The sequence below is a fragment of the Salmo salar genome, chromosome ssa09, assembly GCF_905237065.1.
Source record: "Salmo salar chromosome ssa09, Ssal_v3.1, whole genome shotgun sequence".
Classification (NCBI taxonomy): domain Eukaryota; kingdom Metazoa; phylum Chordata; class Actinopteri; order Salmoniformes; family Salmonidae; genus Salmo; species Salmo salar.
The window spans coordinates 89,058,224-89,085,766 of NC_059450.1; the positions used below are offsets into that span (position 1 = coordinate 89,058,224).

The window sequence follows — 27,543 nt, forward strand, 5'->3', positions numbered from 1 at the left end:
CTTTGGATAAGTGGATAGTTATGGACTCCCTGTATATCTCCCTCTCTTTTCCCTTTCCATCACTCTATCTCTGTCTCCCCCTCTTTCTCTCCCCCTCCCTCTAGAAGCTGTATGACAGTGTAGACATGAAACATAGACCGTGTTCCAGCCCCAGCTACATGGACTCTCCCTCCTTCAGCCGTCAAGCCATGTCTCCCATCATGCCTTGCTCACCGCAGCACTATGGACACCCCGGTGAGTCACACACACACGCACTCACTCAACCAACCAATCAATCAACCTTTCAATCAATTAAATCGTATTTGTGTAGCGCTTTTTACAAATGCATTCAAGAGAAAGAGGGTCTAGCCTCAGGTTGCTGTTAAGCACTCTGGAATAAATATGTTTCTAAAAGTGCAGTTCAAATACATTCCTCCTCTTTTTTCCAATCTCCTTCCATTTCTGGCCACTGACCGTAAAAGCAATGGATAGATCTTCCACCGTATCCCTTACAGCAGTTAGTGCATTTTAAAGCAGTGATCAGAAGGGGAAGGAGACTTATAACATTCCTTCTAGCTTCCTGTGCTCAGATGGTGCAGTATGCCTTTCCTCAGTGCTGTTGAAATGCATACTGCACCTAATTGGCTCAGGTGATTGCCTGGCAGACACCAGTTGATCACCTTTTCCTTTGGATATGATTGGTTGGGAGGGACTGGAGGGCAGGACAAAGGCTTTCTTCATGCTCATGTTTCCTTTGCTGTGATTGGCTAGTGCTGGCTGCAAGCTCTGAGAGTGGCAGGAGCTCGCCTTATTACGGCTCGCTGGAGGGACGGCCTAGTTCTCCTACCACATACCACGCCCCCAAGCATTTCCATGTACCAGGTAGGACTACACTTCATCTGTGTTCCAAATGGCCCCCTATTCTTTATAGTGGTGCAATATATATGGAATAGGGTGTCATTTGGGACACGCCCTTCTCTTCATCTCCTCATCTTTCCATCTTCTCTTCTCCACTTCTGCTCCTCCTCGATTTTTATATTTCCTCAAACTCTCTTGTTATCAGCTATGGTAGCTATGATAAGGTACAGCGCTTCCCTTTGTACTTCTTCCTTTACCTCATTCTACCCCTCCCTCCCTCAGTCCTCCCTCCCTTACTCCTCCATGTTTCACATCACTCTTCTCCCTTCTCTTGTTCTCTCTTTCTCCCTCCCTCCTCCTCTCTCTTTCCCCAGCCTCAGGCGAACCCAACATCTACCACAAACCTCCCATCTATAAGAGAACGGGTACAGTGGCTTAGCCCGCCTTATCCTGGCTGTTGTCCTATCAGTGACTTATTGTTTAAATTCATGTTTTCCGTAGCCAATTGTGTATAGCCCCGCTCTTTAGTCTGCCTGTCTTCGTATCAGTGTAGAAGCCCTTAGGTGTGTGTGTGTGTGTGTGTGTGTGTGTGTGTGTGTGCACTTTCGCTTGTGTCAGAAAGAAGATTAAATAAGTATGAGATGAGATTAAGGGTTAGTTCAGGTCTCTTAAGAGACCACAGTGGTAGATGAAGGGTTAGTTCAGGTTTCTTAAGAGACCACAGTGGTAGATGAAGGGTTAGTTCAGGTCCACAGTGGTAGATGAAGGGTTAGTTCAGGTCTCTTAAGAGACCACAGTGGTAGATGAAGGGTTAGTTCAGGTTTCTTAAGAGACCACAGTGGTAGATGAAGGGTTAGTTCAGGTCCACACTGGTAGATGAAGGGTTAGTTCAGGCCTCTTAAGACCACAGTGGTAGATGAAGGGTTAGTTCAGGTCCACAGTGGTCGATGAAGGGTTAGTTCAGGTCTCTTAAAAGACCACAGTGGTAGATGAAGGGTTAGTTCAGGTCCACAGTAGTAGATGAAGGGTTAGTTCAGGTCTCTTAAGAGACCACAGTGGTAGATGAAGGGTTAGTTCAGGTCCACAGTGGTCGATGAAGGGTTAGTTCAGGTCTCTTAATTAAGAGACCACAGTGGTAGATGAAGGGTTAGTTCAGGTTTCTTAAGAGACCACAGTGGTAGATGAAGGGTTAGTTCAGGTCTCTTAAGAGACCACAGTGGTAGATGAAGGGTTAGTTCAGGTTTCTTAAGAGACCACAGTGGTAGATGAAGGGTTAGTTCAGGTCCACACTGGTAGATGAAGGATTAGTTCAGGCCTCTTAAGAGACCACAGTGGTAGATGAAGGGTTAGTTCAGGTTTCTTAACCTCTATGGGCTAGGTGGGACGCTAGCGTGCCACCCGTGGTGCACTCCATCAACAGCAGGTGCATTTCAAGAGCGGCAAATTTGAATCCAAATAAATGTCAAAATTCAAATTTTTCAAAAATACAACTATTTTACACCCTTTGAAAGATAAACATCTCCTTAATCTAACCACGTTTTACGATTTCAAAAAGGTTTTACGGCGAAAGCATAAATTTAGAGTATGTTAGGACAGTACATTTACAAGAGTTTTGTGTAATGTTTTGTCAAGTCAAAGACAGGGTCACCAAAACCATAAAACCAGCTAAAATGATGCACTAACCTTTTACAATCTCCATCAGATGACACTCCTAGGACATTATGTTAGACAATGCATGCATTTTTAGTTCTATCAAGTTCATATTTATATCCAAAAACAGCGTTTTACTATGGCATTGATGTTGAGGAAATCGTTTCCCTCCAATAACCGGCAGTCAAGTCAGCGTCACAAATTAAATAATTAAAATTAGAAAACATTGGTAAAATATTATATTGTCATTTAAAGAATTATAGATTTACATCTCTTGAACGCAATCAACTTGCCAGATTTAAAAATAACCTTACTGGGAAATCACACTTTGCAATAATCTGAGCACTGCGCCCAGAAAAATACGCGTTGCGATACAGACTAGACGTCATGTTGGGGAGATCTAAAATCGAAAATACTATGTAAATAATCCATTACCTTTGATTCTCTTCATCAGATGTCACTTCCAGGTATCACAGGTCCATAACGAATGTAGTTTTGTTCAAAAAAGCTCATCATTTATGTCCAAAAATCTCCGTCTTGTTAGCACATGATCTAAGCCAGCCGGACTTCTCGTCATGAACGAGGGGAAAAAATATATTTACGTTCGTTCAAACATGTCAAACGTTGTATAGCATAAATCATTAGGGCCTTTTTAACCAGAACATGAATAATATTCAAGGTGGACGAATGCATACTCTTTTATAACGTATTGGAACGAGGGTACCCAACATGAACTCGCGCGCCAGGTGTCTAATGGGACATCATCGTTCCATGGCTCTTGTTCGGTCAGATCTCCCTCCAGAAGACTCAAAACACTTTGTAAAGGCTGGTGACATCTAGTGGAAGCAATAGGAAGTGCCAAAATATTCCTCAGCCCCTGTGTTTTTCAATGGGATAGGTTTAAAGGTAATACAACACATCAGGTATCCACTTCCTGTCAGAAAATGTCTCAGGGTTTTGCCTGCCAAATGAGTTCTGTTATACTCACAGACACCATTCAAACAGTTTTAGAAACTTTAGAGTGTTTTCTATCCATATATAATAAGTATATGCATATTCTAGTTACTGGGTAGGATTAGTAACCAGATTAAATCGGGTACATTTTTTTTATCCAGACGTGCAAATGCTGCCCCCTAGCCCTAACAGGTTAAGAGACCACAGTGGTAGATGAAGGGTTAGTTCAGGTCTCTTAAGAGACCACAGTGGTAGATGAAGGGTTAGTTCAGGTTTCTTAAGAGACCACAGTGGTAGATGAAGGGTTAGTTCAGGTCCACACTGGTAGATGAAGGGTTAGTTCAGGCCTCTTAAGAGACCACAGTGGTAGATGAAGGGTTAGTTCAGGTCCACACTGGTAGATGAAGGGTTAGTTCAGGTCCACAGTGGAAGATGAAGGGTTAGTTCAGGTCTCTTAAGAGACCACAGTGGTAGATGAAGGGTTAGTTCAGGTCCACAGTGGTAGATGAAGGGTTAGTTCAGGTCTCTTAAGAGACCACAGTGGTAGATGAAGGGTTAGTTCAGGCCTCTTAATTAATCTTACATCTAGACGTTCCGCTAGCGGAACACCTGCTCCAATATCCAATGATGGGCGTGGCGCGAAAAACAAACTCCTCGAAAATCCGAAAACTTCAATTTTTCAAACATATGACTATTTTACACCATTTTAAAGGCAAGACTCTCCTTTATCTAACCACACTGTCCGATTTCAAAAAGGCTTTACAGCGAAAGCAAAACATTAGATTATGTCAGCAGAGTACCCAGCCAGAAATAATCAGACACCCATTTTTCAAGCTAGCATATAATGTCACATAAACCCAAACCACAGCTAAATGCAGCACTAACCTTTGATGATCTTCATCAGATGACACTCCTAGGACATTATGTTATACAATACATGCATGTTTTGTTCAATCAAGTTCATATTTATATCAAAAAACAGCTTTTTACATTAGCATGTGACATTCAGAACTAGCATTCCCACCGAACACTTCCGGTGAATTTACTAAATTACTCACGATAAACGTTCACAAAAAACATAACAATTATTTTAAGAACTATAGATACAGAACTCCTTTATGCAATCGCAGTGTCCGATTTTAAAATAGCTTTTCGGTGAAAGCACATTTTGCAATATTCTGAGTAGATAGCCCGGCCATCATGGCTAGCTATTTTGACACCCACCAAGTTTGGTACTCACCAAACTCAGATTTACTGTAAGAAAAATTTGATTACCTTTGCTGTTCTTCGTCAGAATGCACTCCCAGGACTTCTACTTCATCACGCAATGTTGTTTTGGTTCCAAATAATCCATAGTTATATCAAAATAGCGGCGTTTTGTTGTGTGATCAAGACACTATCCGAAGGGTAACGAAGGGTGACGCGCCCGGCGCGTATCGTGACAAAAAAATTCTAAATATTCCATTACCGTACTTCGAAGCATGTCAAACGCTGTTTAAAATCAATTTTTATGCGATTTTTCTCGTAAAATAGCGATAATATTCCGACCGGGAGTCGTTGTTTTCGTTCAAAGAATGAAAATGTAAACATGGAGTTGTCTCGTGCACGCGCGCCCCCGTCTCATTGTTCTCAGATCAACCACTTACCAAATGCGCTACTGTTTTTCAGCCAGAGACTGCAAAGTCATCATTCAACGTTCTGGCGCCTTCTGAGAACCTATGGGAGCAGTAGAAAGTGTCACGTTACAGCAGAGATCCTTTGTTTTGGATAGAGATGGCAAAGAAGGCCAAGAAATGGTCAGACAGGGCACTTCCTGTACAGAATCTTCTCAGGTTTTGGCCTGCCATTTGAGTTCTGTTATACTCACAGACACCATTCAAACAGTTTTAGAAACTTTGGAGTGTTGTCTATCCAAAGCTAATAATGACATGCATATTCTAGTTTCTGGGAAGGAGTAATAACCAGATTAAATCGGGTACGTTTTTTATCCGGCCATGAAAATACTGCCCCCTATCCATAACAAGTTAAGAGACCACTGTGGTAGATGAAGGGTTAATTCAGGTCCACAGTGGTAGATGATGGGTTAGTTCATGCCTCTTAAACCTGTTAGGGACAGACGTTCCGCTAGCGGAACGCCTCACCAATATCCAATGGTATAGCGTGGCGCGAATTACAAATACCTAAAAAATGCAAAAACGTCAATTTTTCAAACATATGACTATTTTACACCATTTTAAAGACAAGACTCTCCTTTATCTAACCACATTGTCCGATTTCAAAAAGGCTTTACAACGAAAGCAAAACATTAGATTATGTCAGGTGTCGTGTCTTTGGGGGTACCATTAAACTGAAGACATGTTTATCAATTATTATCACGCGATTAAACTGATTAATCGTTTAATTGTAATTAACTAGGAGATCGGGGCACCAAGGAGAATATTCAGATTACAAAGCTATAATTTTCCTAATATAACTTTCCTGTACTACAATATTATATTCTATTATAGTATAGGCCGATTATCTTCTGGTTTAAATGGTGTATTTTACCTCGAGTCCAGTCTCATTCCAAACGTCGTAAATTGTTGTATCTGCACGAACCCAGTCTTTACTAAAATCATCCATACATCAATTGTCTTAAAATCATTTATTTACTACACTAAGTAATTAACAGAAAACATACAAACAGTAATTATCGTCACAAAGGATTGGTATAGTAATGTGCGCTAATGGCTAACAGGCATGGCTGGTCTGTTAGACAATGGGTCATAAACGGTCAGCTGAGAATGCACACCTACAGAGTTCATTAATATTAACAATTGACAATTGAAGGCTCACTCATTCGGGAACAATTGCAATCAATATATATTTACGCTCAGTGTGTCGTTCTGATTCTTGTTGGAGAGTTCGGTTCTGTTGGGGAGTTTTCTCCGCGTTCTCTCTCTCTCTCTCTCTCGGTTAGAATGGATCTTTCAGAGCGACATTCATTAATGTCGTCATAGAATGGATGTTTCGTTGGTCTTCGCGTTCGATGATATAATTTACTTAGCTGCAGACTAATAATTAATATCAAAGACTTGTTCTTATTCTGTCGGTATCAATAGTCTAAAAGTTAACCTGTTGGGGGTAGGGGGCAGTATTGACACGGCTGGATAAAAAACGTACCCGATTTAATCTGGTTACTACTCCTGCCCAGTAACTAGAATATGCATATAATTATTGGCTTTGGACAGAAAACACTCCAAAGTTTCTAAAACTGTTTGAATGGTGTCTGTGAGTATAACAGAACTCAAATGGCAGGTCAAAACCTGAGAGATTCCTTTACAGGAAGTGGCCTGTCTGACCATTTATTGGCTTTCTTTGACATCTCTTTCCAAAACTTAGGATCTCTGCGGTAACGTGACACTTCCCACGGCTCCAATACGCTCTCAGAGCCCGGGAAAAACCTGAATGTCGTCATTCCAGCCCCAGGCTGAAACACATTATCGCCTTTCTCAAGTGGCCGATCAAGGGACAGTGGGCTTAGGCGCGTGCACTGGCCGCCCCCGTCTTTCTGTTTTTTCCTCTGTTTACCGAAAAGCAGATTCCCGGTCGGAATATTATCGCTTTTTTACGAGATAAATTGCATAAAAATTGATTTTAAACAGCGGTTGACATGCTTCGAAGTACGGTAATGGAATATTTAGAATTTTTTTGTCACGAATTGCGCCATGCTCGTAACCCTGATTTACCATTTCGGATAGTGTCTGGAACACACGAACAAAACGCCGCTATTTGGATATAACGATGGATTATTTTGGACCAAACCAACATTTGTTATTGAAGTAGAAGTCCTGGGAGTGCATTCCGACGAAGACAACAAAGGTAATAACATTTTTGTTATAGTAAATCTGATTTTGGTGAAGGCTAAACTTGCCGGGTGTCTAAATAGCTAGCCCGTGATGGCTGGGCTATGTACTTAGAATATTGCAAAATGTGCTATCACCAAAAAGCTATTTTAAAATAGGACATATCGAATCCATAGAGGAGTTCTGTATCTATAATTCTTAAAATATTTGTTATGTTTTTTGTGAACGTTTATCGTGAGTAATTTAGTAAATTGTTAGTAAATTCCCCGGAAGTTTGCTAGTTCTGAACGTCACATGCTAATGTAAAATGCTGTTTTTTGATATAAATACGAACTTGATTGAACAAAACATGCATGTATTGTATAACTTAATGTCCTAGGGTTGTCATCTGATGAAGATCATCAAAGGTTAGTGCTGCATTTAGCTGTCTTCTGGGTTTTTGTGACATTATATGCTAGCTTGAAAAATGGGTGTCTGATTATTTCTGGCTTGGTACTCTGCTGACATAATCTAATGTTTTTCTTTCGTTGTAAAGCCTTTTTGAAATCGGACAGTGTGGTTAGATTAACGAGAGTCTTGTCTTTAAATAGCTGTAAAATAGTCATATGTTTGAGAAATTGAAGTAATAGGATTTTTAAGGTATTTGAAAATCGCGCCACTGGATTACACTGGCTGTTGCGTAGGTGGGACAAATTCGTCCCGCCTAGCCCAGAGTGGTTAACCACGTGGTATGGTTCACTTTCAGTAGAGGAATTGGATGGTAAAACCTATGGAGTGGAGGCCTGGTCTAAAGAAATGTAAATCAGGGAGGGTTTTATAGTGACCCTTGAACAGGCTTGTCAAATGACGCCTGGTCCTGTATGGGTCCCTGGGGGCGTGCCTATGACTGAGTTAGACTTGGTAACAGAAATACAATTCTATCACATTACATCAGTACATAGCATCTCGATGCATTACAAAAGCTTTATCCTTATTAATACATTCTATACACCCATTATGATGCAAGTCTCAAGCTGAGGCTATTATATAAACAGTTTTATGGTAATATGGCTATATTGTCTCTTCTGAGTATCACAAAATTGTACCAAGCGGATCAGTTCGTAGCTGGATTCTTCACCAATCTTCCATACCTTCTCCAGAACACACATGTCGCTCGGTTCTCCAATTCTATGAGTTGGAAGAATTTCCTTTGTCTCTCTATGAAACATGTGGTAGGAGATTCTCCTCTTAGGGTTTTTACAACCCTTTCACACAGGGCCTGGGTTGGGGGGAAGGTAGGTTGGGTGGTGGTGAAAAAGGGAGGGGGTCAACTGTCCTCCCTGTACCAAAAGAGGCCAACGTCATGACACAGGAGAGTACCCAGTCAGAAATAATCACACACCCATTTTTCAAGCTAGCATATAATGTCACAAAAACCAAAACCACAGCTAAATGCAGCACTAACCTTTGATGATCTTCATCAGATGACACTCCTAGGACATTATGTTATGCAATACATGCATGTTTTGTTCAATCAAGTTCATATTTATATAAAAAAACAGCTTTTTACATTAGCATGTGACGTTCAGAACTAGCATACCCACCGAAAACTTCCGGTGAATTTACTAAATTACTCACGATAAACGTTGACAAAAAACATAACAATTAGTTTAAGAATTATAGATACCGAACTCCTTTATGCAATCGCGGTGTCCGATTTTAAAATAGCTTTTCGGTGAAAGCACATTTTGCAATATTCTGAGTAGATAGCCCGGCCATCACGGCTAGCTAATTTGACACCCACCAAGTTTGGCACTCACCAAACTCAGATTTACTATAAGAAAAATTGGATTACCTTTGCTGTTCTTTGTCAGAATGCACTCCCAGGACTTCTACTTCAACACCCAATGTTGTTTTGGTTCCAAATAATCCATAGTTATATCCAAATACCTCCGTTTTGTTCGTGCGTTCAAATCACTATCCGAAGGGTGACGCGCCGGCGCATTTCGTGACAAAAAATGTCAAAATATTCCATTACTGTACTTCGAAGCATGTCAAACGCTGTTTAATAAAATCAATTTTTATGCGATTTTTCTCGTAAAAAAAGCGATAATATTCCAACCGGGAGACGTATCCGTTAAAACACTGAAATAAGAAAATGGAGTCGTCACATGCACGCGCGCGCCAGTGTCATTGTTCTCAGAAGTACCACTCTCCAAAACCCCTACTGTTTGTCGCCCAGAGACTACAGAGTTATCATTCAACGTTCTGGCGCCTTCTGAGAGCCAATGAAAGCCTTAGAAAATGTCACGTTACAGCAGAGATCCTGTATTTTTGATAAAGAGGCTACAGAAGGCCAAGAAATGGTCAGACAGGGCACTTCCCATATAGAATCTTCTCAGGTTTTGGCCTGCCATATGAATTCTGTTATACTCACAGACACCATTCAAACAGTTTTAGAAACTTTAGGGTGTTTTCTATCCAAATCAAACAATTATATGCATATTCTAGTTTCTGGGCAGGAGTAATAACCAGATTAAATCGGGTACGTTTTTTATCCAGCCGTGTCAATACTGCCCCCTACCCCCAACAGGTTAACTTTTAGACTATTGATACCGACAGAATAAGAACAAGTCTTTGATATTAATTATTAGTCTTATTCAGGATATTAGAATGATATAGGTAACCAGAATACAGATACATGTCATATTTGTGTTTGTTCTGAAAGACTGCCATCCCTCCCCTTCTCAGCCAACAGTCCAATCAGAGTATAAAGACTGCTGTCCCTTCCCCTTCTCAGCCAACAATCCAATCAGAGTATAAAGACTGCCATCCCCTCCCCTTCTCAGCCAATAGTCCAATCAGAGTATAAAGACTGCCGTCCCCTCCGCTTCTCAGCCAACAGTCCAATCATTGCACTTTAGAACAGAGTATTTCTTTGGATGAGATAAAACAGCCTTAAACATCCTTCTCAAATGAAGGAGACAGTAGATCTTACCGGTAGACCTGCATGCTATGTCATTGTGTGTGTGTGTGTGTGTGTGTGTGTGTGTGTGTGTGGGTGTGGGTTATTGTGGTGTGAGTGTGTTTCATTGATACACTGTAAACATGTCCCTCTTGTGATGCCAATAATGTCTCCCTTTTCTGTTTATTGTTTCTGATCACTTTAATTAACTTCCCTCCTTCACTCTGCTTCACTTTTCCCTGATCAACTAACTCACCTCTGTAAGTACCTCCGTCCTTCACTGTCTGTCTGCCTGTCTGTTTGTCTGTATGCCTTTCTATCAATCTGGCATTACACTGCATATGGATCCCATTGACTGTCATTGACTGGGTATTACCTCTCAATAGCATCAATACCATCCCCACACCCTGACCTGAGCTCATACAACAGGCTAACAGGGCTGCTTCTGTCTCAGCTGTACACCTGGGTTTAGTCTCTGTCTGTCTGGGTAAGAGTCGATCACTCCCTGTGTCTACTCACCTGTCTGTCTGTACCAACTGACTATCTCCTGACCTGTCTGTCTGTACCAGCTGACTATCTCCTGACCTGTCTGTCTGTACCAGCTGACTATCTACTGACCTGTCTGCCTGTACCAGCTGACTATCTACTGACCTGTCTGCCTGTACCAGCTGACTATCTACTGACCTGTCTGCCTGTACCAGCTGACTATCTACTGACCTGTCTGTCTGCACCAGCTGACTATCTACTGACCTGTCTGTCTGTACCAGCTGACTATCTACTGACCTGTCTGTCTGTACCAGCTGACTATCTACTGACCTGTCTGTCTGTACCAGCTGACTATCTACTGACCTGTCTGTCTGTACCAGCTGACTATCTACTGACCTGTCTGTCTGTACCAGCTGACTATCTACTGACCTGTCTGTCTGTACCAGCTGACTATCTACTGACCTGTCTGTCTATCTACTGACCTGTCTGTCTATCTACTGACCTGTCTGTCTGTACCAGCTGACTATCTACTGACCTGTCTGTCTGTACCAGCTGACTTGTCTGTCTATCTACTGACCTGTCTGTCTGTACCAGCTGACTATCTACTGACCTGTCTGTCTGTACCAGCTGACTATCTACTGACCTGTCTGTCTGTACCAGCTGACTATCTACTGACCTGTCTGTCTGTACCAGCTGACTATCTACTGACCTGTCTGTCTGTACCAGCTGACTATCTACTGACCTGTCTGTCTGTACCAGCTGACTATCTACTGACCTGTCTGTCTGTACCAGCTGACTATCTACTGACCTGTCTGTCTGTACCAGCTGACTATCTATTGACCTGTCTGTCTGTACCAGCTGACTATCTACTGACCTGTCTGTCTGTACCAGCTGACTATCTACTGACCTGTCTGTCTCTACCAGCTGACTATCTACTGACCTGTCTGTCTGTACCAGCTGACTATCTACTGACCTGTCTGTCTACCAGCTGACTATCTACTGACCTGTCTGTCTATCTACTTACCTGTCTGTCTGTACCAGCTGACTATCTACTGACCTGTCTGTCTCTACCAGCTGACTATCTACTGACCTGTCTGTCTGTACCAGCAGACTATCTACTGACCTGTCTGCCTGTACCAGCTTACTATCTACTGACCTGTCTGCCTGTACCAGCTGACTATCTACTGACCTGTCTGTCTGTACCAGCTGACTATCTACTGACCTGTCTGTCTGTACCAGCTGACTATCTACTGACCTGTCTGTCTGTACCAGCTGACTATCTACTGACCTGTCTGTCTGTACCAGCTGACTATCTACTGACCTGTCTGTCTGTACCAGCTGACTATCTACTGACCTGTCTGTCTGTACCAGCTGACTATCTACTGACCTGTCTGTCTGTACCAGCTGACTATCTACTGACCTGTCTGTCTGTACCAGCTGACTATCTACTGACCTGTCTGTCTGTACCAGCTGACTATCTACTGACCTGTCTGTCTGTACCAGCTGACTATCTACTGACCTGTCTGTCTCTACCAGCTGACTATCTACTGACCTGTCTGTCTGTACCAGCTGACTATCTACTGACCTGTCTGTCTGTACCAGCTGACTATCTACTGACCTGTCTGTCTGTACCAGCTGACTATCTACTGACCTGTCTGTCTGTACCAGCTGACTATCTACTGACCTGTCTGTCTGTACCAGCTGACTATCTACTGACCTGTCTGTCTCAGCTGACTATCTACTGACCTATCTGTCTGTACCAGCTGACTATCTACTGACCTATCTGTCTGTACCAGCTGACTATCTACTGACCTGTCTGTCTACCAGCTGACTATCTACTGACCTGTCTGCCTGTACCAGCTGACTATCTACTGACCTGTCTGCCTGTACCAGCTGACTATCTACTGACCTGTCTGTCTGTACCAGCTGACTATCTACTGACCTGTCTGTCTGTACCAGCTGACTATCTACTGACCTGTCTGTCTGTACCAGCTGACTATCTACTGACCTGTCTGTCTGTACCAGCTGACTATCTACTGACCTGTCTGTCTGTACCAGCTGACTATCTACTGACCTGTCTGTCTACCAGCTGACTATCTACTGACCTGTCTGTCTACCAGCTGACTATCTACTGACCTGTCTGTCTGTACCAGCTGACTATCTCTCTGAGATCAATCTTTGGACTGGGACTGAAACAAATAATGTAGAATATACCTTCTATAACACTTCCTGTACTCTCTTTCCCAGTACAGTATCTTCCTGTGTATGAGCTTTGGGTCACTGATGGATCACTGTGTCTCAAATGGTACCCTACTCCCTATATAGCACTACCTTTGACTAGGGTCCATAGGGACCATTATATGCCCACTATATAGGGATTAGGGGCTTACTTTGAATGCACACTAACTCTAAACTGTGTTCTTATGTTAACAGTCCACTCATCTCTCCACAGACAATCTCCCAGCCACCAAAAGCAGGACTAGCGAAGATCTAATCACATCCTCCAAACTGACTACCTACTCTCCAGAACCGTACATACAGTCACAGTCTGACTCCTACCCCTATCCCAGATCCCCTAAAGGTATAACCTACACCCTAAACTCTACACCCTACACCCTACACCCTACTCTCCAGAACCCTACACACAGTCACAGTCTGACTCCTACCCCTATCCCAGATCCCCTAAAGGTATAACCTACACCCTAAACTCTACACCCTACACCCTACTCTCCAGAACCCTACACACAGTCACAGTCTGACTCCTACCCCTATCCCAGATCCCCTAAAGGTACAACCTACACCATACTCTCTCTCCACTGAATTTTTTTAACCAACAAAAGAAGGCTTGCTAGCTGCTAGCCATGTGAAAAGGAATCTCTCATCTTCAGTCCTGCCTTGGTTTGAATTTGACGGGAGAGGCGTGGTGGGTCGTCTTGCGCTGAACTAATAATATGAAACTCCTGCAAAATCATGAAAGCCCATTGGCTAATCAGGATTGACTTACCTTGGGAACTACAACATTGCAGTGAATACCAATGACATTTCTAACCACACTACTAACAGTTGTTTTTTATGTTACCATTGGTTACTATATCTAAGTCTTCAAGAGTAAGCCATTTCTAAGGATCTCTCTTAATCTCTCTCTCTTTCTCTCTGTCTTCCCCACTCTCTCTCTCTCTCTCTCTTTCCCCAGTTCTCTGTGCTCCTAGAAGAAGGTACTCTACAGGAGGAGATGAAGAGAGCTGGAGTCACAGCAGTCTTCAAAGAGTGAGACTCTCTCTCCCCAACTATCCCTCTCCCCCACCTCCCCTCTCTCCCTTTATCTCGTTATTCCATATTTACTCTGCTTACAAATTTGTGGAAGATTTGTGGGATAATGTTTTTTATTTATTCTCTTCAACTTCTCTCTCTCTCTCTCTCTCTCTCTCTCTCTCTCTCTCTCTCTCTCTCTCAGATCCAGAGTGGTATAGGGAGGATGATCCTAAAGGAGGAGATGAAAGCAAGATCTGGTTGCTATGACAACGACCCTTGGGGCAGCACACGGAACTCCCGCAGTGGCAGCAAGGAGACTCTCACTACTGCCAGCTACAACATCACTGGCTACAACAATACTGTTAATGGCTGTAAGTCTGTGTGTGAGAGAGTGTGTGTGTGCGTGTGTGTATCACCCAAGATCCTTTATGAGCTTCAATATCTACTGCCAATCATAAATGCAGGGGGTTGGGAAGATAGAGGGATGGAGAGATGGATGCAGTGGTGGAGGAATGAGCGATTGGGAGGAAGGAGTTCAAGGTAGCTGGAAGGCCTGAGGTTATTTGTATTAGTATTTTTGTATTTGTATGTATTATGGATTTATTATGCTGCCAAAGCAGCAGCTACTCTTCCTGGGGTCCAACAAAATTAAGGCAGTTTATACAATTTTAAAAACATTACAATCATTTCACAACACACTGTGTGCCCTCAGGTCCCTACTCCACCACTACCACATATCTACAGTACTAAATCCATGTGTGTGTGTGTGTGTGTGTGTGTGTGTGTGTGTGCGTGTGTGTGTGTGTGTGTGTGTGTGTGTGTGTGTGTGTATGCATGTGTCTGTGCCAATGTTTGTGTTGCATCACAGTCCCCGCTGTTCCATAAAGTGTTTTTTTTATCTGTTTTTTAAATCTAATTTTACTGCTTGAGTCAGTTACTTGATGTGAAATAGAGTTCCTTGTAGTCATGGCTCTATGTAGTACTGTGTGCCTCCCATAGTCTGTTCTGGACTTGGGGACTGTGAAGAGACCTCTTGTGGCATGTCTTGTGGGGTATGCATGGGTGTCTGAGCTGTGTGCCAGTAGTTTAGACAGACTGCTCGGTGCATTCAACTTGTCAATACCTCTCATAAATAAAAGTAGTGATGAAGTCACTACTCCAATTTCAGCCAGGAGAGATTGACATGCATATTATTAATATTAGATCTCTGTGTACATCCAAGGGCCAGCCGTGCTGCCCTGTTCTGAGCCAATTGCAATTTTCCTAAGTCCTTTTTTGTGGCACCTGACCACACGACTGAACAGTAGTCAAGGTGCGACAAAACTAGGGCCTATAGGACCTGCCTTGTTGATAGTGTTGTTAAGAAGGCAGAGCATCGCTTTATTATAGACAGACTTCTCCCCATCTTAGCTACTACTGCATCAATATGTTTTAACCATGACAGTTTACAATCTAGGGTTACTCCAAGCAGTTCAGTCATCTCAACTTGCTCAATTTCCACATTATTTATTACAAGACTTAGTTGAGGTTTAGGGTTTAGTGAGTGTTAAGTTCCAAATACAATGCTTTTAGTTTTAGAAATGTTTAGGGCTAACTTATTCCTTGCCACCCACTCTGAAACTAACTGCAGCTCTTTGTTGAGTGTTGCAGTCATTTCAGTCGCTGTAATACAGTAGCTGACGTGTATAGTGTTGAGTCATCCGCATCCATAGACACTCTGGCTTTACTCAAAGTCAATGGCATGTCGTTAGTAAAAAAAATTAAAAGCAAGGGGCCTAAACAGCTACCCTGGGGAATTCCTGATTCTAACTGGATTATATTTTAGAGGCTTCCATTAAAGAACAGCCTCTGTGTCCTGTTAGACAAGTAACTCTTTATCCACATTATAGCAGGGGGTGTAAAGCCATAACACATGTTTTTCCAGCAGCAGACTATGATCGATAATGTCAAAAGCTGCACAGAAGTCTAACAAGACACCCCCATAATCATATAATCATCAATTTCTCTCAGCCAATCATCAGTCATTTGTTTAAGTGCTGTGCTTTTTGAATGTCCTTCCCTATAAGCATGCTGAAATTCTGTTGTCAATTTGTGTCACGCCCTGACCGTGGAGAGCCCTCAGGGTTCTCTGTGGTGTAATAGGTCAGAGCGTGACTAGGGGGGTTTCTAGATATTATATTTCTATGTTGGTGTATGTGTATGGTTCCCAATTGGAGGCAGTTGATAATCGTTGCCTCTAATTGGGGATCATACTTAGTGTGTTCCTTTTCCTACCTGCGATGTGGGATATTGTTTTGTTTTGTATGTGTGCTTATGTGCGCTACATATTTCACATCGTTATATCTTTGTTGTTTTGAGAAGGTTCACTATTATTAAATGTGGAACTCTACTCATGCTGTGCCTTGGTCCAATCGTGACAGAATATCCCACCATTACAGGACCAAGCAGCGTGCCCAGGAGGTGAAGGAGAGTTGGACATGGGAAGAGATACTGGGTGGATGCAAGACCCTTCCTTGGCGGAAGTCGCCGAGGAATAAAGGAGGACAGCGACGACACCGGGGTCCGCGGCCACAAACAGCCCAAGAGCAACCCCAAGTTTTTTTGGAGGGGGGGGGGGGTCACAAGGGGCGGTTGGCCGAGCTGAGGAGAGAGCCAGAGACTGTCTGGGAGTCGATGAAGCAGTTGGAGGAGGGGTATCTGAGAGAGATGTTGGTTAGGTGTATTCTGCAGCACAGGTGCCCTGAAGAGCGTGTCATCAGTCTGGTTCAACCTGTGCCGGCTCCACGCACCAGGCCTCCAGTGCACCTTCCCAGCCTGGTACATCCTGTGCCGGCTCCCCGCATTCGCCCTGAGGAGCGTGTCATCAGTCCGGTGAAACCTGTGCCGGCTCCATGCACCAGACCTCCAGTGCGCCTTCCCAGCCCGGTACGTCCTGTGCCGGCTCTCTGCGCTCGCCCTGAGGAGCATGTCATCAGTCCGGTGAAACCTGTGCCGGCTCCACACACCAGGCCTCCAGTGCGCCGTCCCAGCCCGGTACGTCCTGTGCCGGCTCCTTGTGCTCGCACTGAGGAGCGTGTCATCAGTCCGCTGCAACCTGTGCCAGCTCCATGCACCAGGCCTCCAGTGCGCCTCCCCAGCCCGGTACGTCCTGTGCCGGCTCCCCGCACTCGCCCTGAGGAGCATGTCATCAGTCCGGTTCAACCTGTGCCGGCTTCACGCACCAGGCCTCCAGTGCGCCTCCCCAGCCCGGTACGTCCTGTGCCAGCTCCATGCACTCGTGCACCAGCGCATGTGTACAGTCCGGAGTCTCCAGCGACGGTCTACAGCCCGGAACCTCCAGCGACGGTTCACAGTCCAGAGCTTCCAGCGACGGTTCACGGTCCAGAGCCTCCAATGACGGTCCACGGCCCGGAGCTTCCAGTGACGGTCCACGGTCCGGAGCCTCCAGTGACGGTCCACGGCCAGGAGCTTCCAGTGACGGTCCACGGCCCGGAGCTTCCTGCGCCGGTGCCATGGCCAGAGCCTTCCATTGCGCTGATGCCCAGTCCAGGCATGGTGTCCAGTCCCGCTCTATGGCCGGAGCCTTCCTCTGCACCGGTGCTCAGTCCAGGCACGGAGTCCAGTCCCGCTCCATGGCCGGAGCCCTCCTCTGCGCCGGTGCCCAGTCCAGGCACGGCATCCGGTCCCGCTCCATGGCCGGAGCCATCCTCTGCTCCGGTGCTCGGTCCGGGCATGGCGTTGAGCCCGGCTTCATGGCCGGGTCCGCGGTCTGAGCGGGTGCTGCGTCCAACACCCGGAGCCGCCACAGACACTTATTGCCCACCCTAACCCTCCCCATCTAGTTTCAGGTTTCGCGGTCGGAGTCCGCACCTTTGGGGGGGTACTGTCACGCCCTGACCATGGAGAGCCCTCGGGGTTCTCTGTGGTGTAATAGGTCAGAGCGTGACTATGGGGGTTTCTAGATAGTATATTTCTATGTTGGTGTATGTGTATGGTTCCCAATTGGAGGCAGCTGATAATCGTTGCCTCTAATTGGGGATCATACTTAGTGTGTTCTTTTTACCACCTGCGATGTGGGATATTGTTTTGTTTTGTATGTGTGCTTATGTGCGCTACGTATTTCACATCGTTATATCTTTGTTGTTTTGAGAAGTTTCACTATTATTAACCTCTTACATCTAGACGTTCTACTAGCGGAACACCTGCTCCAATATCCAATGATAGGCGTGGCGCAAATTACAAATTCCTCAAAAATACAAAAACTTCAATTTTTCAAACATATGACTATTTCACAGCATTTTAAAGATAAGACTCTCCTTTATCTAACCACACTGTCCGATTTCAAAAAGGCTTTACAGCGAAAGCAAAACATTAGATTATGTCAGCAGAGTACCAAGCCAGAAATAATCAGACACCCATTTTTCAAACTAAGTTTAGCACACACCAATATCAGATTTACTATTATAAAAGTTTGATTACATTTTGTTGTCTTCGTCAGAATGCACTCCCAGGACTGCTACTTCAATAACAAATGTTGGTTTGGTCCAAAATAATCCATCGTTATATCCGAATAGCGGCGTTTTGTTCGTGCGTCCCAGACACTATCCGAATGGTAAAGAAGGGTCGCGCGCATGGCGCAATTCGTGGCAAAAAAAATCTAAATATTCCATTACCGTACTTCGAAGCATGTCAACCGCTGTTTAAAATCCATTTTTATGCCATTTTTCTCGTAAAAAAGCGATAATATTCCGACCGGGAATGTCCATTTAGCTAAACAGAGGAAAGAAAACAAACCTTTCGGTCGACGCGGGCACGAGCCTGAGTCTCACAGTACTGTAACCAGCCACTACCCAAACGCGCTACTTTGTTTCAGCCAGAGCCTGCAAAGCCACGATTCCGCTTTTTGCAGCCTTCTGAGAACCTATGGCAGCCGTAGGAAGTGTCACGGGACAGCTAAGATCCTCACTCTTCAATAAACAGAGACAAGAAGAACGACACCTTGTCAGACAGGCCACTTCCTGCATGAAATCTTCTCAGGTTTTTGCCTGCCATTTGAGTTCTGTTATACTCACAGACACCATTCAAACAGTTTTAGAAACTTTAGGGTGTTTTCTATCCAAAGCCAATAATTATATGCATATTCTAGTTACTGGGCAGGAGTAGTAACCAGATTAAATCGGGTACGTTTTTTATCCAGCCGTGAAAATACTGCCCCCTAGCCATAACAGGTTAAAATGTGGAACTCTACTCACGCTGCGCCTTGGTCCAATTATTTATATGACGATCGTGACAATTTGTTTACTGTGCAATAGCATTGAATATGGTAAAACACCATTTTTTACAGAAGTTTACTAAGGGTTGGTAACAGGCTGATTGGTAGGCTATTTGAGCCAGTAAAGGGGGCTTTACTATTCTTAGCCTCTCTGGGCTAGGCGGGACGAATTCGTCCCACCTACGCAACAGCCAGTTGAATCCCGTGGTGCGATTTTCAAATACCTTAGAAATGCTATTACTTCAATTTCTCAAACATATGACTATTTTACAGCATTTTAAAGACAAGACTCTCGTTGTCCGATTTCAAAAAGGCTTTACAACGAAAGCAAAACATTAGATTATGTCAATAGAGTACCAAGCCAGAAATAATCAGACACCCATTTTTCAAGCTAGCATATAATGTCACAAAAACCCAGAAGACAGTTAAATGCAGCACTAACCTTTGATGATCTTCATCAGATGACAATCCTAGGACATTATGTTATACAATACATGCATGTTTTGTTCAATCAAGTTCCTATTTATATCAAAAACCAGCTTTTTACATTAGCATGTGACGTTCAGAACTAGCATACCCCCCGCAAACTTCCGGCGAATTCACTAACAATTTACTAAATTACTCACGATAAACGTTCACAAAAAACATAACAATTATTTTAAGAATTATAGATACAGAACTCCTTTGTGCAATCGAGGTGTCCGATTTTAAAATAGCTTTTCGGTGAAAGCACATTTTGCAATATTCTCAGTAGATAGCCCAGCCATCACGGCTAGCCATTTAGACACCCACCAAGTTTAGCCCTGACCAATATCAGATTTACTATTACAAAAGTTTGATTACCTTTGTTGTCTTCGTCAGAATGCACTCCCAGGACTGCTACTTCAATAACAAATGTTGGTTTGGTCCAAAATAATCCATCGTTATATCCAAATAGCGGCGTTTTGTTCGTGCGTTCCAGACACTATCCGAAATGGTAAATCAGGGTTACGAGCATGGCGCAATTCGTGACAATTTTTTTTTAAATATTCCATTACCGTACTTTGAAGCATGTCAACCGCTGTTTAAAATCAATTTTTATGCCATTTTTCTCGTAAAAAAGCGATAATATTCCGACCGGGAATCTCCGTTTAGGTAAACAGAGGAAAGAAAACAAAGCATTCTGTCGACGCGGGCACGAGCCTGAGTCTCACAGTACTGTAACCAGCCACTACCCAAACGCGCTACTTTTTTCAGCCAGAGCCTGCAAAGCCACGATTCAGCTTTTTGCTGCCTTCTGAGAGACCATGTGAGCCGTAGGAAGTGTCATGTAACAGCAGAGATCCTTTGTAATGGATAGAGATGGCAAAGAAGGCCAAGAAATGGTCAGACAGGGTACTTCCTGTACAGAATCTTCTCAGGTTTTGACCTGCCATTTGAGTTCTGTTATACTCATAGACACCATTCAAACAGTTTTAGAAACTTTGGAGTGTTTTCTATCCAAAGCCAATAATTATATGCATATTCTAGTTACTGGGCAGGAGTAGTAACCAGATTAAATCGGGTACGTTTTTTATCCAGCCGTGTCAATACTGCCCCCTAGCCCTAACAGGTTAACCTGTTAGGGCTAGGGGGCAGCATTTGCACGTCTGGATAAAAAAATGTACCCGATTTAATCTGGTTACTAATCCTACCCAGTAACTATAATATGCATATACTTATTATATATGGATAGAAAACACTCTAAAGTTTCTAAAACTGTTTGAATGGTGTCTGTGAGTATAACAGAACTCATTTGGCAGGCAAAACCCTGAGACATTTTCTGACAGGAAGTGGATACCTGATGTGTTGTATTACCTTTAAACCTATCCCATTGAAAAACACAGGGGCTGAGGAAAATTTTGGCACTTCCTATTGCTTCCACTAGATGTCACCAGCCTTTACAAAGTGTTTTGAGTCTTCTGGAGGGAGATCTGACCGAACAAGAGCCATGGAACGATGATGTCCCATTAGACACCTGGCGCGAGTTCATGTTGGGTACCCTCGTTCCAATACGTTATAAAAGAGTATGCATTCGTCCACCTTGAATATTATTCATGTTCTGGTTAAAAAAGGCCCTAATGATTTATGCTATACAACGTTTGACATGTTTGAACGAACGTAAATATATTTTTTCCCCTCGTTCATGACGAGAAGTCCGGCTGGCTTAGATCATGTGCTAACAAGACGGAGATTTTTGGACATAAATGATGAGCTTTTTTGAACAAAACTACATTCGTTATGGACCTGTGATACCTGGAAGTGACATCTGATGAAGAGAATCAAAGGTAATGGATTATTTACATAGTATTTTCGATTTTAGATCTCCCCAACATGACGTCTAGTCTGTATCGCAACGCGTATTTTTCTGGGCGCAGTGCTCAGATTATTGCAAAGTGTGATTTCCCAGTAAGGTTATTTTTAAATCTGGCAAGTTGATTGCGTTCAAGAGATGTAAATCTATAATTCTTTAAATGACAATATAATATTTTACCAATGTTTTCTAATTTTAATTATTTAATTTGTGACGCTGACTTGACTGCCGGTTATTGGAGGGAAACGATTTCCTCAACATCAATGCCATAGTAAAACGCTGTTTTTGGATATAAATATGAACTTGATAGAACTAAAAATGCATGCATTGTCTAACATAATGTCCTAGGAGTGTCATCTGATGGAGATTGTAAAAGGTTAGTGCATCATTTTAGCTGGTTTTATGGTTTTGGTGACCCTGTCTTTGACTTGACAAAACATTACACACAACTCTTGTAAATGTACTGTCCTAACATACTCTAAATTTATGCTTTCGCCGTAAAACCTTTTTGAAATCGTAAAACGTGGTTAGATTAAGGAGATGTTTATCTTTCAAAGGGTGTAAAATAGTTGTATGTTTGAAAAATTTGAATTTTGACATTTATTTGGATTCAAATTTGCCGCTCTTGAAATGCACCTGCTGTTGATGGAGTGCACCACGGGTGGCACGCTAGCGTCCCACCTAGCCCATAGAGGTTAACCTGTGAAGGTATAGGGGACAGTATTCTCGCCTAATACTCGGGCCCAGAGTCAAATATTTGCATATTATTAGTAGATTTGGATAGAAAACACTCTGAAGTTTCTAAAACTGTTAGAATGATGTCTGAGTTTAACAGAACTCATATTTCAGGCAAAACCCTGAGAAAAATCCAACCAGGAAGTGGGAAATCTGATGCTTGTAGTCTTTTCAAGTCATTGCCTATCTAACACACAGTGACTTAGGGTTCATTTTGCACTTCCTAAGGCTTCCACTAGATGTCAACAGTCTTTAGAACCTAGTTCCAGGCATTTGCGGTGAACACAGAGCGAACAAGATGGCCGGGAAGTTGGTGACTCAGAAAATGACATGAGTTTTGTGGCACGCATTCACGTGATGAGGTAGCTGTGTTCCATAACATTTTTCAAGACATTGGAATTGTCCGGTTGGAATATAATTGAAGTTTTATGTTAAAAAGGCCCTAAAGATTGATGCTATACAATGTTTGACATGTTTCAACGAACGTAAATATAACTTTTTTTGACGTTTCGTCGTGAAATTTTGGGCGCGCTTCCTACATTTGGAGTAGCTTACTGAACACACTAACAACAAGGAGGTATTTGGACATAAATTATGGAGTTCATCGAACAAAACAACATTTATTGTGGACCTGGGATTCCTGGAAGTGCCTTCTGATGAAGATCATCAAAGGTAAGTGAATATTTATAATGCTATTTATGATTTTAGATGACTCCAAAATGGCGGGAATCTGTATTGAGTGATGTATTTTTCTGAGCGAAGTACTCAGATTATTGCAAAGTGTGCTTTCCTCGTGAAGCTTTTTAAAATCTGTCACAGCGGTTGCATTCAGGAGATGTTTATCTATAATTCTTTGAATAACAGTTTAATATTTTATCAACGTTTATGATGAGTATTTTTGTAAATTGTTGTGCTGATTCACCGGCAGATTGGATGAAAAATATTTTCTGAACATCACGCGCCAATGTAAAATGGGGTTTTTGGATATAAATATGACTTTATCGAGCAAAACATACATGTGTTGTGTAACATTGAGTCCTAGGAGTGTCATCTGATGAAGATCGTCAAAGGTTAGTGCTTAACCTCTATGGGCTAGGTGGGACGCTAGCGTCCCCCCCGTGGTGCACTCCATCAACAGCAGGTGCATTTCAAGAGCGGCAAATTTGAATCCAAATAAATGTCAAAATTCAAATTTTTCAAACATACAACTATTTTACACCCTTTGAAAGATAAACATCTCCTTAATCTAACCACGTTTTACGATTTCAAAAAGGTTTTACGGCGAAAGCATACATTTAGAGTATGTTAGGACAGTACATTTACAAGAGTTGTGTGTAATGTTTTGTCAATTCAAAGACAGGGTCACCAAAACCATAAAACCAGCTAAAATGATGCACTAACCTTTTACAATCTCCATCAGATGACACTCCTAGGACATTATGTTAGACAATGCATGCATTTTTAGTTCTATCAAGTTCATATTTATATCCAAAAACAGCGTTTTACTATGGCATTGATGTTGAGGAAATCGTTTCCCTCCAATAACCGGCAGTCAAGTCAACACCACAAATTAAATAATTAAAATTAGAAAACATTGGTAAAATATTATATTGTCATTTAAAGAATTATAGATTTACATCTCTTGAACGCAATCAACTTGCCAGATTTAAAAATAACCTTACTGGGAAATCACACTTTGCAATAATCTGAGCACTGCGCCCAGAAAAATACGCGTTGCGATACAGACTAGACGTCATGTTGGGGAGATCTAAAATCGAAAATACTATGTAAATAATCCATTACCTTTGATTCTCTTCATCAGATGTCACTTCCAGGTATCACAGGTCCATAACGAATGTAGTTTTGTTCAAAAAAGCTCATCATTTATGTCCAAAAATCTCCGTCTTGTTAGCACATGATCTAAGCCAGCCGGACTTCTCGTCATGAACGAGGGGAAAAAATATATTTACGTTCGTTCAAACATGTCAAACGTTGTATAGCATAAATCATTAGGGCCTTTTTTAACCAGAACATGAATAATATTCAAGGTGGACGAATGCATACTCTTTTATAACGTATTGGAACGAGGGTACCCAACATGAACTCGCGCGCCAGGTGTCTAATGGGCCATCATCGTTCCATGGCTCTTGTTCGGTCAGATCTCCCTCCAGAAGACTCAAAACACTTTGTAAAGGCTGGTGACATCTAGTGGAAACAATAGGAAGTGCCAAAAATATTCCTCAGCCCCTGTGTTTTTCAATGGGATAGGTTTAAAGGTAATACAACACATCAGGTATCCACTTCCTGTCAGAAAATGTCTCAGGGTTTTGCCTGCCAAATGAGTTCTGTTATACTCACAGACACCATTCAAACAGTTTTAGAAACTTTAGAGTGTTTTCTATCCATATATAATAAGTATATGCATATTCTAGTTACTGGGTAGGATTAGTAACCAGATTAAATCGGGTACATTTTTTTTATCCAGCCGTGCAAATACTGCCCCCTAGCCCTAACAGGTTAATTTTAGCTGTATTTATGGTTTTTGTGTTAATAACTGGAATAAGTAGTTTCATAAATGCGTCAAGTGCAGTGTCTGGTTGCTCCTCATTACACATCATAGACGAGCAAATATTCTTTACATCATCAGCATATGAATCACTACAAAACTTATTGTATGACCTCATATAATATATTAGGCCCAGCCTTTGGAACTTTGGTTTTCCTAGATATGGCTAATAAATTGTGATCACTACATCCTATGGATTTGGATACTGCTTTAAAGCAAATATCTGCAGCATTAGTAAAGATGTGATCAATACATGTTGATGATTTAATTCCTGTGCTGTTTGTAACTACCCTGGTAGGTGGACTGACAACCTGATCCAGGTTGCAGGCACTGGTTACAGTTTCAAGTTTTTTCTTGAGTGGGCAGCTTGATGATAGCCAGTCAATATTCACCCAGAAAATATACATCTCTGATGATATCACATACATTATCAAGCATTTCACACATGTTATCCAGATACTGACTGTTAGCACTTGGTGGTCTTCAGCAGCTTCCCACAAGAATGGGCTTTAGGTGAGGCAGATGAACCTGTAGCCATATTACTTCAACAGTATTTAACATTAGATCGTCTCTAAGCTTTACAGGAATGTGGTTCTGAACATAGATCGCAACACCGCCTCCGTGGCATTTCTGTGTTTTCTGTAAATGTTAGAACCATGTATTGCTACCACTGTATCATCAAAGGTATTATCTAAGTGAGTTTCAGAGATAGAATATGAATGTCATCTGTTACAAGCAAGTTATTGACTTCATGGACCTTGTTTCTTAGGCTACATATGTTAATATGGGCTATTTTTAGCACTTTCTAGGTTGCTTGATTGTTTTTAATGCTTTACTGGGAAGCTTATCAGAGGTAGACTTACTCATGTTATTTACATTGGAGTCTTCCTACTATTGCACACCACCTCAGTGCTAACCGTGTAACTCCTGTTTTATAGGCTCATGATTACTGCTTACAACAGCTGTAGGATAAACAGATGTATTCAGTTCAATTAGAGGTACATAAAATAAATGACTTACATTGTGTTTGCCAATGCCCCTAAGATCATGTACATTTGATGCAGCATTATGACGACTCATTGTCACAATGGTAGGGATTAACTGAGCTGGTCTTGGATCATTGACCAGTCATTGTTTCAACGCAGCCTTGAAATGCGTGGACAGAGTCCAGGAGCCAAGATGATTTGGATGGACTCCGTCATTCCTGTAGAGTATCTTCTGTTTCCAGAAGGTGACAAAGTTATCAATAAAAGTGACTCCAGCAGAGCTACAGTAGTCTTTTAGCTAGATGTGTAATGCCAGCAGTCTGCTGAATCTTTCACACCCGTGGCACAACGATGGTACTCGACCTGAAATTATTGGACTTTTTTTAACGTTTTTTAATGCTAAAATCAGTTCTTTAAAATCCATTGTCAAATGTTCCGAGCTAGCCCTCCTGATGTCGTTTGACCCCACATGGACTACGGCAGTGTCAGCTCCCGGCATCTGTGGTAGAACAGTCGGAAGCAGCCTTGTTATGTCCTGTACTCGTGCTCCTGGGTAGCACTATAAGGGCACAAGGCGAGACCCAGATGCAGACACGGGAGGCAGATGATTAGTCTCTGATATTTATTATATTCCAAGGGGTAGGCCTGAGACTGGTCATGGACATGCAAAAGATCAAAACCAGGTCAAATTCCAGAAGGTACAGAGTGGCTGGCAGGCTCGAGGTCAGGGCAGGCAGAATGGTCAGGCAGGCGGGTTCAGAGTTCAGACAGGCAAGGGTCACAACCGGGAGACTAGTAAAACAGAGAGAAGGAAAAAGCAGGAGAATGGGAAAAACACGCTGGTTGACTTGACAAACAAAACGAACTGGCAACAGACAAGCAGTGAACACAGGATTAAGTACCCAGGGACTAATGAGGAAAACAGGTCACACCTGGAGGTGGGTGGAGACAATGACAAAGACAGGTGAAACCGATCAGGGCGTGACAAGCACAGGGTTTTTGCCTTGGGGACCGAGATGTTTCTCACCAGATCTGCTGATGTTGTTCAATGGGCCGGTCTCTCAGGCAGCCTCACGGACTGGTGAGGCTGGGAGCTTCGAGGATCTGAACCCGAGGTAGAAGCCACCGGATAGGGAGACAGAACCGAGGATGAAGACACAGGTACCTCCGGATCCGATCTTGATTGGGAAGGCACCAAGGACAAAGGCGCCGGAACCTCTGAATCCAGAGCGGCAAAGCTGTTTCTGGTCTGTGTCAGTTCTCCATGGACATCTCCATGGAGACCCCATTGCCAGAGGACGCCTTCTTTGACTTTCACGGCGAGTGACGTACCTCCATGGCTGGTTGGTTGGGTCAAGAACAGCTCCGTTCTCCAGGGAAGGGGGAGACCCCTTCAGGGATGGGGCTGTGGAGACCCGCCATGGCGGTGAAACTTCCACCAGACCAGAGCGGCGTCCGGCTACTGGGGTGGAAGAAAAATAAAAAGTAGGTTGGTGTGGGTTCCCCAGTAGCTTGTGTAGGTTTGCTACTTGCTTACTAAGAGTAGCTACTTCGCTCCTGTAGTCTTCCACAAGCAAGCAGTTGCTGCATTGAAAGTCAGCACGGTCCACATTGTCCCAGGAACAAAGTAAAGTAAACACAGCTCCTGCAACGTTGGAAACGTTTAATAGCGGCCTCCATTTGA

The 27,543-nt window shown here is 42.9% G+C and overlaps 1 protein-coding gene across 2 annotated transcripts in view; it reads left to right on the forward strand.

The window, feature by feature from the left end:
- Positions 1–27,543, forward strand: part of LOC106612141 (actin-binding LIM protein 3) — a 123,904-nt gene that overhangs the window by 85,705 nt on the left and 10,656 nt on the right. The window contains exons 12-16 of one of the 2 annotated variants that reach the window (XM_045724179.1): positions 105–234; positions 751–861; positions 13,169–13,297; positions 13,910–13,983; positions 14,171–14,339. In XM_045724179.1, the coding sequence (XP_045580135.1) occupies positions 105–234; positions 751–861; positions 13,169–13,297; positions 13,910–13,983; positions 14,171–14,339 (613 nt within the window). The remainder of the gene's footprint in view (positions 1–104; positions 235–750; positions 862–13,168; positions 13,298–13,909; positions 13,984–14,170; positions 14,340–27,543) is intronic. The other variant, XM_045724180.1, reaches the window with a different exon arrangement.